General features: G+C 33.5%; 1 protein-coding gene across 34 annotated transcripts in view; it reads left to right on the top strand.

Annotated features, from left to right (window-relative positions):
- The first annotated feature begins 898 nt into the window (after positions 1–898).
- trdn (triadin) overlaps positions 899–19335 on the top strand; it is a 72105-nt gene continuing 53668 nt past the window's right edge. For 31 of the 34 annotated variants that reach the window (XM_079830949.1, XM_079830948.1, XM_079830947.1 and 28 more), the window contains exons 1-5: positions 959–1282; positions 5240–5449; positions 6306–6344; positions 10590–10643; positions 15889–16020. In XM_079830949.1, the coding sequence (XP_079687075.1) occupies positions 1267–1282; positions 5240–5449; positions 6306–6344; positions 10590–10643; positions 15889–16020 (451 nt within the window). In that variant the 5' untranslated portion in view covers positions 959–1266. Of the gene's footprint in view, positions 1283–5239; positions 5450–6305; positions 6345–10589; positions 10644–15888; positions 16021–19335 lie in introns of all 34 variants that reach the window. The other 3 variants (XM_079830946.1, XM_079830944.1, XM_079830953.1) reach the window with 1 other exon arrangement.

Below are 19335 nucleotides of genomic sequence, written 5' to 3'. Positions count from 1 at the left end.
TTTAGCTGTGGTGTGAACTCTGCTATCTAATATTGAGAACGATTTTTAGAACTATATCTTTATCGTTATCTTTATAGTTATCATCCTTGGTGTGAACGGACCTTTACCAAAAACAAGCCTTAAAACTGGGAACCAAAAACTAACATTCAGGGAGTTTTTATCAGCTAGATTTTTGTGCAAAAACAGAAATACTAATGACTCATCTAGCACTTGTGATCATATCCAAAATTTGGTTGAATAGAATATCCCCAATAGCAAATAGCTGACTAGAAATAGCAAATCATAGTGGTAAATGGCTATGACATAACTAAAGCCTATTGACAATTCCAAAAAAGAAGTCATGTTTCAATAGGAAATACCTCAAGAAAACCTGAAGGGATTTTAAGTGGAAAGCGTCAGTTATATTCTGACATCTCATGCTTTTCCCTATTCCCTGAAATGCAGGGAAGGTAGAGTGAATAAAATGAAATTTGCTCTTTAAAGGTCAACTTTCTAAATGTTCCATTTGCACGGTTTATGAAAAAGGTTTTGCTTGATTTGCATGAATATTTAACAAGCCACCGTAAACAGCTTACAGGCTCCGTTTCATGCATTCATTTACAGTACTTCTGCACCTCAATCTTAGCTAAAAAATATCTGCATAAAAGAGATCTCTATACAGTGTGCCATGCTTTTAAAGTATAACATGCAATGTTTAACTATGCAAATGAGCAGAAAATGGTGCTAAAATGGATCAAAATATACAGAGGTTGTGTGTATTCGTGTGTGAGTGTGTGGTTGCCTTCCGCACACTCACCCGATGACAGCCTGGCTCCTCTTCGGGGGTAACACCCCTGGCCTAAAAAGGCAAAACATAATGCCGCTGCTGCCGGGGACTCTAAGAATAAACCACACAGTCCAGTCACAGATAAGGTTACCTTGAAACCCGTCCTCCCTTCTCTCCCGTGTTTCCTGACCCACACATCATGGGTTGGTAACAAACATAAGGACAACCTAGGGCTTGATTTGCTCTTTTGACAGCCTAGCCTTGTTTTTCCAATTCCTGCTGATACTTGGTACCAGTTGGAAGTGTATAGTTTTTTTTCTCTTCCTGTCACTTTAAGCAACAGGTGCCTTTTGGCTTCCTTGTAGGGGGCCCTGGCACAAATCCAAGTTTTATTGGGACTCCAACAGGAAAGGCACAGAGAGACATTGTGGTGCTTTCGATCGGAAACCTTTTCTGGACTGGGGAATTGACTCTTGAGATTGTGTTCAGCCTGTTAGTGCATGAGAGGGATGGAAGGTACTGTCAACTTCATTTTACAGTTACATTTCTAAGTGCATTTAACAATAAGGTGTAAGTCAAGTAAATGTTACTGTACTGCATGTGACAAACTATGCTACTAACAGTATACAGTCAAGTACCTCATGTTAACTTAGTCCCTTAGTCAAGTCTCTTAGATGGCACCCATCTGCTTTGCAGGGGAATTTCGTGGTTGAAAGCTGCTAAAAATACACCATATCGTATGGCTCTATGGGAATCTGTACTCCTTTGAAGCAGGCCTGTGATCTTAGCACAGCTTTTTAAGGGTTTTAAGGTAGTCATCGACTGAAATATGGCGGTTCAATCAGCTAGAGAAGATACATTTAAAGGTAGCCTATAGTTCACCCAAAAATGACATTACAAATGATTCATGAACTCATTTAATTACCCTCCCATCGTTCCTAATGACTTTCTGTTTTCTGTGGAACACAAGAGGAGAAATTAAAAATACTGTGCCAGTCACTATTTTCATGCAAATACAATGGACAATGATTGAAGCTTAAAAAAGGACACAAATGCACCATAAAGTGGTCCATGCATACAGTATATATCAGGGCTTCTGAAGTCGCCACAACCAGATCATTGAGTCAGTGAGTTCGATTGAATATTCAGACTTGTTCACTTCATAAATAAATCAAGTTTCAGTTATCATATGACTTTTAAAGACTTGGAATAATTTACAAAATAAGTCAAGTGGACCAATTTTATGGCTCCTGGAGAGCTTCAGTTCCCATTGAAAGCTTAAGGTTTCAGTGTCTCTTCAGTACATTTTCTTTGATAGTTGATGTCATTAGATTTAAAAGTGCGGTATTCTCAAAGGTTTTCCTAACACACTGAAATCCGACAGAAAAAAACCCCCTTTTAAAGTCACTATTAGTGACTTGAGATAGAGTTCCCAAAAAAACCCAAAAAATTATTGACGTCACAGGCCTGCATAAATGAGCCCCAGTCTTGCGTGAAATCGCTTAATGTGGCAAAGACTTAAAAGTAAATTTGATATAAACTGTGAAATGTCTCTCAGATCAGCTTGAATAAATCATATTTTAAGTGACACTTGAGGGAATAACAGTGCAGAGTGTTTATGCTGACTTCATCGTCTCAACAGCTCTCACTTACTAACCTGGGATTAGTTGCCATGGATATCAACACACGGATCTGAGGAGGACAAGATCTTGTATTAAAATAAGCAATGCAAAAAGGACTATTTTCTTGCCGCCACTGTTCGGTTTACACACAGTGAGGGTTGAAGTGGAACGTGTTGCCATGGAAGATTTCTCATAAGCCTTTGGTGTACACTATCTGCAATCTTATGTTTCTGTACAATCAGCTTGTTGACAATCTGCAGGGGCAAAATCGCACCAAAACTCCATACCAGATGCAGCTAAGCATAGGGTGTCTACAGAAAGCTTCTTGAGTCAGCATTTGGATGGGAAGTCTAATCCTAAGTTTGACCACAGGGACCGATGTGAAGAGATCCAACAGGTGGTCTTAGTTGACGCTTTCAGCGTGTGAATCTGTATCAGACCCCTGCGCACATAGACACGTCATTATGTGCAAGCCAAGAGTAAAGATAGCAAAAAACATTGCTTGTCTGAGCAACAGAACCAACATAAACCACTACCCCGATCTTAGCTCAGATTCACAATGGATCATCCACAAATACAATATCTGTAAACACAATCACAACGGCTTGCACAAGAATCAATCATTTACTATGACTTCAGTCAACAAAATTGGCAAAGATCAATAAAGGGGTCTCGTAAACCCAGCGTATATAAAGGTTACATGTGGTGTATGTTTGGACTCTCTGAGCAGCAATTCAGACGGAGCTGCCGCAAGAATTTATATCCATTTAGAAAAGAGGCTTTTAAAGGAGCTCCGGCCAACAGATGACGCAGCGCCAGCATTCCTCATGCGGCCTTGGAGATGTTTTAACGATGAAACATTGCCATTGCAGATGTGTGCCCTATCTACACACAAGTTCAATTCAATCTCTCTCCCAGGCAATGCATTGATAAAAACAAAAGGCAAGCATTCATCTGCTGTCTAGCTGTCTTTGTTTTTATAACTCTTACGTCCTGTCTACTGAGTTTTATTTGCAACTTTCATCCAGCATTTTTTTTACGATAACTCAAAAGTTAAAAAGAAAAATCAGAAGGAAACAGGGTTTTTGTCCATATTCTAAAAGTCAATCATACCCAAAACTTCCAAGCTCCGAAAAGATAGTGGATTGTAGATCTTCTGAAGTGGCAATCCCTTTGTAGGAAGAACTGATCAATATATAAGCTTTTATTCACTTCCAAATGAAGGCTAAAATCGATACACGCATGGACACAAAACTGTAGAGAAACTTTTTCATTTTTGGCTCAACTATTCCTTTAAATGTTCATGGTAGCTGGTTTGATATTGTTCCAATGTTGTCTACCGGCTAGATTTACTAAGAGAACTAAGAACCCTCTTTTGGGGTATTTCACAAAAAATATTGTGTCAGGATTTACTAAAGACAGTGAAAAAAAATAGCGCATGAACAGGGTTGTTTTTGCGGCGGAACTTATTGCATATGCATTTGTAGGAGTTTCCCTTTCAAAAGCAAAATTTATGGGAGGAGAGTATTTTGATTTACTAAGGTTTGTACTAGACAATTTACTGGTATTTGCACCATTATTTAAAGCCCCAAAAAAGCATGTCTTAAACCAGACACTAATTTGTGCTGCTGCTCTTGGGTAGATTCTGTTGGTGTTCTTTAATGTTCCCTTTGTCAGTAGATCACGTGCAGAACTTTCAACTCCCTTCTGCGCTTTTTTGGTTTTGCGCTCTCATGCTAATTTGCCCTGGTTAGTAAATCTGGCCCATGACTCTAAGGGCGTTTTCACACCTACCTTGCTTGGTCCGGATTTTCGGACTTTTCAGTTTGGTCCGAATCAAAATTACAGGTGTGAAACCTCCCCCGTACCACGGTCCGGACCAAACAGACGAAATTTGGTCAGACGAAAAGAGGTAGTCTCGGTCCGGATCAAACTGAACAAAGGTTCGGTTCGTTTCTAGTGTGAAAGCATTTTCTGTATGGTTCGGACTTTCAGACCATTTACAGGAAGTTCCTGTTTATGTTTAAATATTATAATATTATTTTTAAATTCAATCTAGGCTACATTGATTATGAAAAGTGAAAAGATGCGCAATATGTCAGAAGACAGAAGGTCAGAAATGATTTTGAACTAAATTTTTTATGATTTTGCTTAGAAAGCCTTTGTTTAATGTGAATTTTGTTTTGTATAAATTGTATCTTAATTTTAATCAACGTTTAATCAGATAATTGCCTGGATTTAATAAATAAGAAGCAAATAGTCTATAGCAGACAATAATCGCGGGAGCGATCACATGCTTTGCACATGAACTGTAGTGCGTCTCAAATAAACCGAAACTCAGTAGCTACTTGTCTCACAAACATGAGAAATATGTGCATATAAAGCTTGAAATGTCCACTTTTAAACGTAACGAAAAGAAAATAGTCAAGCAATGCGCACTGATCAATAGTGGCAACGATATGTGTCCATTCATTCATTCTTGTCAAAGACGCTGACGTCAGACGCACGCCCGTTTACAAACCAATCAATGTCCAGATGCAGCCCACATAGATGATGACGAGTGGACGTCATGTAAAGTTCTTTAGTGCGCTTGCATAATTGCAATGTGAAACCAAACCAGAACTAACCGAATGTATAAATGTATCAAAACATGAACTTTGGTTCGGACCTTGGTGCGGACTTTCAGGTGTGAAAACACCCTTAAACAACCAATATGTCAATCCCAACTATGAAAACCAGATTTTTTCCATTAATGACCAGCTCAAACCAGTTTGACACCATGTCCAATGTTTTGCACAGCAAAGATCTTGTTAGCACTTACACATTTCTAAAGCTCTATCTGTCCCTACAGCGCGGTCCTCCACCACCACGACTACCATAGTCGAGACCAAGAATGATGTGAGTGCAAATCCCGTCCGTTCGTCCAAGCGCACCATGACTGATGACCTGTACAGCACGTTCAGCTCACCCATGGCCTGGATCCTCGTGCTGGCTCTCATCATAACATGGTCGGCCGTGGCCGTCATCATGTTTGACCTGCTCGACACCAAGGGTCTTGAAGGTAGGTCCAGCTCTCTTATCTCTGTCTAATTCCCTTCGATGGAGAGTTATTTTTGGTACAGTTGTCCTGACGAAATTGTAGGTTGAGCGCAGCAGTCGATTATTACGTAGGTAGGCTACCTGATTGGGGGCTTTATAACAGCACATTCACTTTAACTCTTGGTAAAACACGACCCAGATGATGGGTAATTGGATGCTTGCTTTTACGATGTGATAAAGCTCCGAACTTGTTTTCTTGCTGGAAGTTTATCAGCAGTGCCACAGGGCAAACTTGTGAGGCTTCTAAGAGCGGGAGGGAGGGATATTGACTGGATCCTGATAGCATTGACAGTGACAAGGATAGATAGGGTGTCCCGCTGGCCGGGCTGCTATCAGCCACCGCTGCATTCATGCAGAGTGCTGAAAAAGTCCTTGTAGGACACCATGTATTACCACCTGATGATACATTAGAGTCCATCGTTGATGCAAGGAAGATGATAGAATGGTTGTTTTTGGTGCCGAATTGCTTGTCATCAGTTTCTCAGTGTGATTTAGTAATTCCATAATGGCAATTTTGAACTCCTTCAACTGTTTAAAAATTGTCATTGTTTAGAAGAATTTATCACTGTCATTGAGATCACATCACAACTCATTCACAATTCATTCCATCAAAAGCTCTAGAACACAAACACATTAACCCATTTTTGAAAGTATTTCAAAATGGAAACATTGGACTTTCATTTCATGTAGTTCACTACATGATTGCACCACCCCACTTTATAGGAGTCACATTTACATTTACTTATTTCTAATAAGTTTCCCTCCTTTTTCCACCCTGTCCATCATCATGTGTCATCCTGTTGCCATCCAATAAAAAGCCCATACATTATACTGTGAAGACCCCTGTTTACCACCTGGTAAAGACTCTCTGCCTGCAGTTCAGTGCTAATGCCTGTTTGTGTGTGTGCGTGTGTTTTTTTCTTCCTGCATGCAAACAGGGAGCAACTGTCACCCTCATCTCAAACATTCGTTCAGACATGCAAATTTACTGAACCATCTAATATGTCTGTCATGAACACGACATCACTTCCTCTAGACTGTCATGCATTCCATTCAGAGTGACACTACACCTTTGACTTTGGCATAATGGCAAAGTGAATTGTAGGACTAAGTTCACTTTGAAAGCAGATTGCACAATGCTTTATGGTAATAAAAAAGTGATCGCTTCAGATTTTAGACAGCAGATCAAATTTGACATTTCTTTCAATAACCTCCATAAATAGCCAATCTCCTCTGGATTGCTTGTATAAGACAATGCACAACTGCACCATTAATATTTCCCTTTACACTGCAAAGAATAATTAGCATTTTTATCTTGCTTTCAATTAGCATATAAATAATTGGCCCAAAATGATATAAATTTACTTGACTCAAAAATGTTCTAAACCACTGGCAAAGATATAAATACAAATATGAGAAATAATATAAGATATATTATTTTAAAATCTCAATACTTACTCAACTCTGCTTCAAGTACCATTATCTGTTTTTAAAATTTAGATCTACAAATCTTGCCTTTAAGGAAAAATAATTAATTTTTTAAAAAGTATGTGTATAACTTTTAAAAAACCCAAAGGTGTTGTGTCACCAGAATGTAAAAGAGTGTTCGTCTTTCATATTCTTGTGCATAAAATAATGGTTTATTTTGGTCTCAAAATGAAACATACTTGCTTTGCAAAATAACACATTTGCTGTACAATTTAATTTAACATAAACCCAATTTAAGCTCAAGAGACAAATAAAAGCTTCTCTTAAAATATACACATTTATCACAATTGTGATTTAGATATAAATTCAGACCTAATATCATGGTGTGGGTTTGATATATGGGTCATAATACAGCATGGCATGATCAAAAAGCTTGCAGAACTGATTTTCTGCAGAACTAAAATTCCCAGTGCAAAAATATATTGAACTTTTTCATTCAAAACAGCACACTGTATATTTTTGAGAGACTTGAAACCATCATTTTATTTGAGCTAGCATGACATCAATAAGCTCTGTGCCAATTGCTCCCTTCCACCCTGTGATATCCAACATTCATGAGTTGGCGTCTACTTTGCGATATTGCTTTCAATAAGCCTCGAATTATTCAATCAATTAATTTTATTCTAACATCGATAACTATGCTTTGAAAGCACTGTAGCGTGACTTCGTTTATTAACTGTGTGGTATTGAACGGCAACTCCTCCTTGCCATGCAGAATGATTTGATTCTTCTTTTTATTAAATGCATTGAGCAAAACAATGATATTTTACCTGTAGAATATTAATGCAGTATTCTATGTTGCAGATTTCTCACGTTCTTTTCAGGAGAAGGAATATATACTTTAATTTCCCTCTCAATGCACAGCTAAGCCTGGAGAAATGGCCTCGTAGGCTACGCGATGCAGAATCATGGGGAGGAAGTTGGCGATTTGGCCCGTCTTAACACAGCCTTGCATTTACAGAGTCTTTACCATTTGACATCAGGTGGTCTATGACGGTGGTTCTCAACTGGTTTGGCTTCAGAACTCTATACAATGGGCATCAAATGGAGCTCCAACACAGTACTAAAACTGTCAATCCTTAAAAACTAAACAGAAATATCCATGAAAAACAATAATTATTTTACCCTGTGTAGCTTTTTTCAATGGGTTTTTGAGGATGAAGGGATGTCATGCAGCCTTTCCATGTTGCCATCTGTCTTAGTCCCACCAGTTGAGAGCCACTGGTCTACAAAACAATAAAGAGAACATGTACTTTCACCAATTACATTGAATGGCAAGAATATTGTGATGACAATAAAGGTTCTTTTATAAGTATAAGATATATCAGGACTAAACTGCCACTGCAGACAACAGGATTATGTCATTTGTACAAAAAAATCAACATGTTGTGTAACATACACATACACTGATTGGTAACACACAGTAATTCCCTTTACTGTTGGAGAGCTGTGGTCATGAAAAGAGGAGTAGAGCACAGAGGACTGTGCAATGAAAGCGAAGGGTGAAGCTTTGCTTTCAACTTTCAAGACAGGATTCAAAGACCACGGTGTTCCCCAGTGCTGTGACTGAGATTCTCTGTTGGGAATCATCCCCCTCACAGTTTCTAAGATGTGGAATAGTGTCCTCTTTTTGCCCTGAAGCCTCTAGTCTATGCAAGACTATATGTCTAAGAACAACTTAAATCAAGCACATGTACACTTTCTAAGCATCAGGGTTCCCTAGAACATTGATAAAATTGAAACAAAGTACACAATATTGGCAACTGTAATGAACAGAACCAAAACTAATGCTTGTCTATAGCGCTTACTGAGATTTTGCCAAGTAGGGCATGTTCCTGGATCATATTTCTTGATATTACAATCAACCTACCATTTCCATTTTTCATTCAGGAGCGTGTCCTACTTGGCAAAATCACAGTCACCATATCTTAACAATGACAAACTGCAGAGCTAGACTTTGAAATATGCAGAATATGAGAAAAGAAATGAATTTTACCACCAAATGACATTCCTGTATAAAATCATTTCCTTGATCAGTATCTCGTTTCCCAATTGGCTAAATGCTATTTTTCAATGTTTTTTCTGCATTTATCAGTGAGGTTAAAAAAAACTGCGCCAAAGGGGCAACTTACTTCTCAAGTACATTTATCTTATTTTAAGAATGTTTTAGACAAAAATCCAGATTAAGAAAATGATTTTCTGCCTTGATAAAAACAGCAGCCCCATTACTGTATCACAGATAAGACTGAAACCCGCCCATTGTCACTAATGCAAACAAATAACCGTATCATTTAAAGGACCATAACACTGCATTGAACTCTCTGCAATTTGTCCTCAAGATGTACAAAGCATCAAGACATTCATTCAGTTTCAGCTCATTGTGTCTTTAGTTTAAGCATTCATCTGTATGGCTTTCTGTCCCTTATATTGATTTCAACGGTTTAGCCGCACAGCCCAAAGGAAAATGTCTATTGTTCCAGATTTCTTTTATATCTCAGGAGATTTATTGGAGTTATCTGTTACAGAGATATCAACTTTGTCTTGGATTTTTCCCCTCAAGAGAAATAAAAATGGAAACAAATGTGATACAGAAACATATAGACTCGGTTTCACAGACAGGGCTTAGATTAAGCCAGGATTAGACCTTAGTTCAATTAGGACATTAAACACATTACTGGTGTACATCTTCAGACAAAACAATGGCACTGACATATTTTAAAGATTAGTTGCTTTCAGTTAAAACAGCTCAAACATGCATTTTAGTCAAGATTTAAGCCTTGTCTGTGAAACCGAGGATTCATTTTATTGTATTGTGGAAATATAGCACATCTCAGATTATTAGTCTTGTTTTGATTGCAGACTTTGGTATATCTTGGCAAAAATCTAGAGGTGTCATGCGATTTTTGGGTCTTTCTCAAAATAGAAACATATAATAAGCAGGAGACACAAGTTTCCATTTTGGTCTCCTTTTAAACGTATTGCTGTCTAGAGATACAGTATTAAACAAATCTGATTTGTATTTTTCCTTTCCTTTGCACGTCACACTCAAGCACCTAAAAATGTAAAATATTGTCAGTTTTGAGTGTGAAAGCTTAGAGGGCAATTCTGAATTTCCATAAAGGAGGTTAAAAAGTTAATCAAACAAATGTCACTGAATTCATCAGTATTGCATTAGCATCTCTGTGTAAAGGAGAAGTCACAATTACGTTATGAGGCCTGAATTTCAATGCAGCCGGAAGCAGACTGTGAAAAGAGTGTGACAATTTAATTTGCTATGAAAATGCTCTAAAAAAAGAGACCGTAATACAGTGACTTACATAACACTCACACTACATGTATCCTGCCTCTTGTACCTGTTTTTTTTTCTCTCGAAATGTTAATCTTTGCGGTTTCATTTTCACTGTGACATGGATTCATGATGTCTCTATTCACACCTTCCTTGTGTTTTTGTGCTATAAGAGTGACTGTGTTTTGTTTATAATGGTGGATAAATGAGCCTGTTTATCCTGCCTACAGTTCTGAGCATGCTCAGTGAGGATGACCCAATGAGAGTGTGTGTACAGTATGCGTGTTGCTATCCCACACCTCTGCTTCTGTGTCTCTCATCCTAACAGGACCTCAGCCACACCGTGTCAGGAAAACATTAAAGGAAGCAGGCAGCCTTAGAGGCAAGCCATCTTATATCTTACATCTTACACATACAAGTGGCTATAATGTAGTGGCCAACTAATTTGAAGTAGTTATTTAAATGAATAAACCATTGTAACATATTAAAATGTGACTAGAAAAATGTCACTGTAAATGTAATTTACTCATCCTGAATGGCATCTTCAAGCAGCAATCTTAAGGGATGTAACCCCTTTTCAATGTCAAGGCGAATGTTTTGAAGATATTTAATGGTGATGCAAGTTATTTTTGTTTACCTTAAAATATAGACTTCTTTCCCAATTCAATTTGTAGAAATATCTTTAACCTGTTTACTGCCTGTCACCCACCATTTTGAGTTTATATCTTAACTTAAATGACTGTAATTCATGAATGTTTTGGAATACAGACCTATGGTTGGTCTCTTTAAAGAAAATACATGGCAGATTATTGCAAAAGCACTTAAAAAAAATTAAAGTTTAAGTTTACTGTAAAAGCAAATGTACAGAACTAAATCATTTTTATTTTATACAAAATATATATTTTGCAAAATAATTTGGATTCTAAAATTACTGGAACATCACACCCATATGTCTAACCAAGCTGTGTTCCAAAATTTAGCTTTTTCCATGATAACACAATGTCCAATTTCAAAAGGGTTTAAATTCAGATTGTTTCAACTTTCGAATGCTACCTAATTTATAATGATTACTAAAATATCTGATAGGGGAAAAAAGGCAAATAAAAAAGGAGTGTCAAGTGTCCCGTTACTGGAACACTGACAGTTAACAGGCTATGTAAGCTATTCACATGTTGAGATATGTATAGTACACTGTAAACGCTCAAAATAATGCATTGGTTTGAGTAGAGCCAACTCAAATTAAACAAATTAGTTCAAGCAAATTAACTTTCATGAGTATTCAGAACTTTCTTTTTTTTGTTCATAAAACGGACACATTTTAAGTAATCTGAATTGTTGTTTTGAGTTTTATGAACTTGTTTCTTTTCATTTAGACAAACTTAAATTTAACTGAAACTGGGCTGGGATTTCTATTTCCCAGCATGCTTTTCCATGGGAGAGTAAATGATAAAATTAAGTGTTATATAATGTTTGTTTGTTTTTAAGGTGGAGTAGTTTTTAAGATTTAGTAGTTCTTAATGTTTTGCTATGTTAGTTTAGAAGAGTTTCTGTTATGTTTGGGGGTGGGGGGGTGGGGGGTTACCATCATGGTGACGAGTGGAGCATGAGCTTAGTTTGAGAACAATCACTGTGTTATCAATTAGCAAGGTGGCATTTATTGAATTAGCTAGTTAAAGCTAGCCACAAGTTTCCACTACAACAAATATTTAAGTTGATCATTTTAATTTAAATGTATGAATTAGCTTACTCAAATATTTGAAGTTAAGAGCAATTCAAATCTGCAAGTACTGCTTACTTAAACTTTCAATTTCTTAACTTAAAAAATTTGATGTAACCAATTGCCTCAATTTTTTTTGAGTTTTGCTAACTTATTCGGGTTTACAGTGTATATACATGCAGAAATCGCACATTTCACCTTTAATTAAGAAAACAGTAAATTATAATAATAATAATAATAATAATAGCTATTACAATTCAAAATACCATCATGTGCTAATTAGAATAATGAAATATGGCTATGCAAGTCATTATCGGCCTAATAGACTTTTTAGATTTACATTTTGGAACTAAAACAGCTTTACTGCCCATCTATACCTTTACAAGCTGACTTTAACACATGCTTGAGAATTGTATTAATGCTACATATTATAGTAGTCGACAACCAGAACATTTTATAATCATATACTAATTTATTCTAACAGGGGTAGTGAACATCAGGGTGTTTAGAGACTATAATAGAGGTCTGAGGAGTCTGGAGTCTGTGCATGCAGTCACGTCACTCCTGCATAATGGCTTCTGGTAAAATGGCTTTGACTCAGGTCATGCTGTTCACCTGCTGATAACTGCAGACAGACAGGCACTACATGATGATGTGTGAAATATGATGAGTATTCCTGTCGATGGGCAATGGAAAGCAGGAAAACCCAAAAGTTACCCAAAATGAAAACAAGTTTTACTGACTTGGCAATGGCATTTATATTTGTAGCTCTATATATACGAGGCTGTCTTTTATTCTGACATGTGGGTGTTCAATCTTTTTCAATGCTGAATCTTGTCTTATTGAAGATGTCATTCAGGGTCGATAGTACACTGTTTATCTGGAAACAAGATCACCATACAGTACATGGCCAAAAGTATGTGAACACCTGCTTCTAATGAAATGGTTTGACTATTGCAGCAACCTACTTAAGCAATCTGCTTAAATCGGGGGTTTTCTTATATTCTGTTGCCAAGGACCCCCAAAATAATGATCTAATCATTAAAAAAACATGTATACTGTGTAAGAAAAAATATAGCATGATGTAATAAAGTTAACATCTTGTCTCCAAAATGAAATGATTGCCTTTTATACTGTCATTAAAAACAATATGTGACAGTAAACCGTATAATGACACAATAAACAGCAAGTATTTAATTTTAAAAACAAGTGTTATATTAAAATCTATTCACAATACTATATATATATATATATATATATATATATATATATATATATATATATATATATACACACACACACTATTACTATACTATATGTGACCCTGGACCACAAAACCAGTCATAAGGGTACATTTGTGTGAAATTGAGATGTATACATCATCTGAAAGCTGAATAAATAAGCTTTTCATTGATGCATTGTTTTATAGGATAGGATTTTTGGCTGAGATATAACTATTTGAAAAGCTGGAATCAGATGGTGCAAAAAAATCGAAATATTGAGAAAATCGCCGTTGTCCAAAAGAAGTCCTTAGCAATGCATATTACTACTAATAATACATTTGATTTGTGATACATTTACAGTAGGAAATTTACAAAATATCTTCATGGAACATGATCTAAATATCCTAAAGATTTTTGGCCTAAAAGAAAAATGCATAATTTTGACCCATACAATGTATTGTTGGCTATTGCCATAAATATACCTGTGTGTGTGTGTGTATATATATATATATATACACTAATGAATGCAGAATCATTCTTGCATTTTGGTGATTCCTTAGTTATTTTTTGTTAATGACGTTTTATCAGGCTACTTGTCCGGTCGGGCAAGTAAAATTCTCTTTCACTTGCCCATTCAAAAAATCCACTTGTCCCGGACAAGCGTTAATGTCGAGCCCTGTAATATATATGCTGTCAAATCGATTAATCGTGATAAATCACATCCAAAATAAACATTGTTACATAACACTTAATAATGCATGTATAATAATTATACATATATATATATATATATATATATATATATATATATATATATATATATATATATATATATATATATATATATATATATATATATATATATATATATATATATATACATATATACATATATACATATATATATATATATATATATTTTAGTGCTGTCAAATCGATTAATCACGATTAATCACATCCAAAACAAAAGGCTGTGTTTACATAATAAGTGTGTGTACTGTCTACTGTGTATAATTATTATACATGCATTATTAAGTGTTATGTAACAATGTTTATTTTGGATGTGATTTATCACGATTAATCGATTTGACAGCATATATATTACAGGGCTCGACATTAACGCTTGTCCGGGACAAGTGGATTTTTTGAATGGGCAAGTGAAAGAGAATTTTACTTGCCCGACCGGACAAGTAGCCTGATAAAACGTCATTAACAAAAAATAACTAAGGAATCACCAAAATGCAAGAATGATTCTGCATTCATTAGTGTAAGTGGTGATCGATAGTGGATAATAATATATAATGTATAATGAACTGACGTAACTATAATGCTGCGCTGTTGACGCTCGTGCAGCCTCTCGAGGAGAAATCTAAACAAATGTGCGTTTATTTATATTTATAACATATGATACAGTTGCAACGTCACATTACCAAGAGTGCTGTTTTCCTGAATAACATCACGACTTAAAAAGACACTGATTTCAGACAGTTCCATAAAAATGTATAAACATTAAGTCACTTACATTTTAGCCGCAATATTGAGTGTTTTTGTTCTATTTCAGCAGCTAAAATAGTTCCAAACAAAGATCACAGCAGAATGCGTCACCGCAACAGCGTTTAAGTGAATGATTCAGCGTTTTGAATGAATCGGTTGAATCAAAGATTCACTGACCTATTCGTAAACGACTGCCTCATTACTGAATGAATCAGCCGTTTGAACCAATCGACTCAATGACTCGCTCATTCAGACGGTCACCTGTGCCCCCTACTGGTGGTTTAGTTTCATGTTTACACATTCTTTCCAACTTTTCTTATTTATATATTCAAAAAATATTTAAAACAATCTCATAACATCATTTAATGCAGTTGTAATTTTTCAGTATAAATTATTTAATTTGATTGGTAACAACCCTATAGTGTCTTCTTCTAATTTAATTTATTGATAAAATTTAAGAATATAAAAGGAAAGCTGAAGCACAGCCTATATTTAATAAGATTAGGGGAAAAATGCCCTTTATAAAAGGTAAAAAAATATCACAAATATGCAGATATAAATATGTCAAAGCTGATTGAACACTGGTGAGAATATTGCTTCAGAATAAATTTTATTTACAACAAATAAACAAAAAAAAACGTTTTTTTCCGGACAAGCACATTTTTTGTGAATGACCGATTTACTTGTCCGAAGGACAAGCACGTGATCAAGCTTAATGTCGAGCCCTGCATTACAGTGTATCTTTACTCACTATGACAGTGAAATATACAGAGCTGATAAACACTTAGAAATAAGAAATATTTTCTCACAAAAATATAGTTTACTGTTAAAAAAAATGACTGTGAATAAAAATATCAAGATTTCTAGTATAGTAAGCAGAATGAAAAAGCAATAATGTCCAATTCAAACAACAACAAGTGCAACAACAGCTCCCTATTAAATAACCATGATTTTGTAATGTTCAACCAGCATAATGATGTGGTGTTCAAGTGTTCAGGTATTACATACGTTTGGCCATATAATATATGTTGTAGTAGTAGTATTTTTGAGATGGTTTTATACAGCACTGACAAACAGACTGATAATTTAGAGTTTTTTGCTGTTGTTACAAGAGCTGGTTAAATGGCTGTAAGTGAATGTGTTGAGTGTATGGAAATATGTCTCAAGATGCCCTGTCTGAAACATGCTCTTAGGGGGTATTCACCACATCAGCCCTGATCCCATGAAGGCAGTGAACGAAGCAATGGATGACACTACCGATTGGATAACGTCAATCTTGACTTTTATGACTAATTTGGTAGCACCAGAAGAAGAGGAAGACGAAGGTATATTAACTTGTTATAGCCTTCTTTTCACAATAGCAGCACGATTACACAACAAAGTGTTTACTGTAATATCAACGACATCTCAGAAACCACACACTAACCCACAGCGGTTTGATCTGACGAGCCATGTGTATAATAGGTTTTATTAGAAATATGAGCTGGCTTTTATGGTCACGTTTTCCCCCTTCTGCAGAATAAACCTGGTTTAAATGGTTTCCCAAAGGGATTGATGAATATCATGGATCATATCTGTGCAAATATTGTATTTCAAGCAATCTATATTTTGACATAATATTACAAGATCTGCTAGAAAATTCTAAGTGGTGTGTGTCATGATCAGAAATATTAAAAGATGGGTCACTATTTTACAGCTTTACACTTCAAAGAAGAGTTTTGAGAAAGAGGACGAGGAATTTCTACCAGGAAATGTCAACCCAAACTCTGTGTGCCACATGTGTGATTCTACAAAATAACAATAAAAATCAAACAAAACAGTATCACATCTCTGTCATTAATCTCTCACATCAATTATTGGTTTCTTCTGATAATAATCTCAATAGTTATTCAGTTTTTTGATTCACAAAACATTTATCCAAGGCAACTTAAGAATACATGCAAATGAGATAGATGCATAAGCAATTGATCGAAAGGGGATAATACAAGTAATGCTACTGTACATTAAAATTTGATTACTAGAAGAGTATAGAAAATATATAATTAATATAAATAAATTATAATAAACAAATATAATAAACATAATATAATATAATTCCTATAATATAATAAATAACATATAATAAATATGATAAATGTAATATAATTTATATAATAAATATAATATAATTTATTAAATGAATATAATATAATATAATACATAAATATAATATAATACACATAATATAATTAATTTAATATAATACATAAAATATAATATAATTAATATAATATAATAAATAAAATATATATATAATATAATTTAATAAATTAATATAATTCATAAATATAATATAATACACATAATATAATTATTATAATATAATACATATAATATAATATAATTAACATAATATAAAATAAATGTAATATAATTAATAAAATATACTTAATAAAATATCATAGAATTTAATAAATTAATATAATACATAAATATAATATAATACACATAATATAATTAATATAATATAATACATAAAATATAATATAATTAATATAATATAAAATAAATGTAATATAATTAATATAATATAATAAATAAAATATAAAATAATATAATATAATTAATAAATTAATATAATATAATACACATAATATAATATAATACATAAAATATAATATTATTAATATAATAAATATAATATAAAATTAATATAAAAGAATTAATATAATAAATAAAATATAATAAATATAATATACCATAATGGTAACACTTTACAATAAAGGTTGTATTAGTTAACATTAGTTAATGCATTAGTTAACATGAACTAACCATGAACAACACCTCTATTCAGCATTAGTTCATCTTAATTTAAACTCACATATATATTAATGCATCTATTCACGTTAACAGTGCAATTAGTTAACGTTAGACTCTAAAAAATGCTGGGTTAAAAACAACCCAAGTTGGGTTGAATATGGACTAACCCAGCAATTAGGTTGTTTTAACCCAGTGTATGGGTTGTTTTAACCCAGCGGTTGGGTTGAATGTTTGCTTAAAACAACCCAATTGCTGGGGTTTAAAACAACCCAACCGCTGGGTTAGTCCATATTCAACCCAACTTGGGTTGTTTTTAACCCAGCATTTTTTAGAGAGTAGTTAATGCATTAGTTAACATGAACTAACCATGAACAATGCCTGTAGCTTTACTGTTTTTGTAAGGTTATCTTACTGTACATATTTACATTAGTATAACAGTTGACACTATAAGGGAACATTTCTAACTCACCATCTTACTCTAAAGGTAAAAATGCTGTTGTGTACTTCATCAAGATTATTTAACAACGCATGAATTAAGGGTTTTTGAGAACTTTATTATCAAGTTTACACTATTTCAACATTAACTGATGTGTTAACATGTGTAGGTTCATTACAAAGCAGTAAATAATAATAAATGCTTTGTTAATGGTAAGTCATGTTAATAAAGAGTCTACACATGTTAGTAACACATCAGTTAGAGTGCACGTTACAATAAGGTTAAAACCATTATGCTTTGTTAATGGTAAGTCATGTTAATAAAAGTCTACTGTTAGTTACACATCAGGTAACGTTGAAATAGTGTACACTTTACAATAAGGTTCTCAAAATCCATTAATAAATGCTTTGTTGAATGTAAGTAATGATAGTAAAGTGTGTATAAACATGAACAACCTATCCGTTGGTGTTCAGATGGTTTCCACTGTAGAATGATGTTTACCAACAGCCCAAAATCAACGGCTTATTAAATAATGTTGATAAGGTGCAACAGCATTTTTACCTTTAGAGTGAGATGGTGAGTTAGAAATGTTCATCCTTAGTGAGTGTCAACTGCTACGTAAACTAATGTAAATATGTACAGTAAGATAACGTTACAAAAGCATTAAAGCTACAGGCATTGTTCATGGTTAGTTCCTGTTAACTATTACATTAACTAATGTTAACTAATTGCACTGTTAACGTGAATAGATTAATTAATATAGGAGTTAAGATTAATGTTGAACAGAGGTGTTGTTCATGGTTAGTTCATGTTAACTAATGCATTAACTAATGTTAATGTTAATACAACCTTATTGTAAAGTGTTAACAAAATGGGTAAATATAATTAATATAATAAATCAAATATAATGAATATAATATAAAAAAATAAATATAATACAAAATAATAATATAATAAATCAAATATAATATAATATAACAATTATAATATAATATAATTAATATAATATAATATAATATAATATGATATAATATAATATAATATAATATAATATAATATAATATAATATAATATAATATGATATAATAAATATAATATAATATAATAAATATAATATAATAAATATAATATAATATAATATAATAAATATAATATAATATAATATAATATAATATAATATAATATAATATAATATAATATAATATAATATAATATAATATAATATAATAATATAATATAATATAATATAATATAATATAATATAATATAATATAATAAATATAATATAATTAATATAATATAATTAATATAATATAATTAATATAATATAATATAATATAATGTAATATAATATAATATAATATAATATAATATAATATAATATAATATAATACAAAATAATTTT

Source organism: Gobio gobio (genome assembly GCF_949357685.1).
Source record: "Gobio gobio genome assembly, chromosome: 12".
Taxonomy (NCBI): Eukaryota; Metazoa; Chordata; class Actinopteri; order Cypriniformes; family Gobionidae; genus Gobio; species Gobio gobio.
The sequence above is the reverse complement of the archived record's forward strand: the minus strand, read 5'-3'. Positions and strand labels throughout refer to the sequence as shown.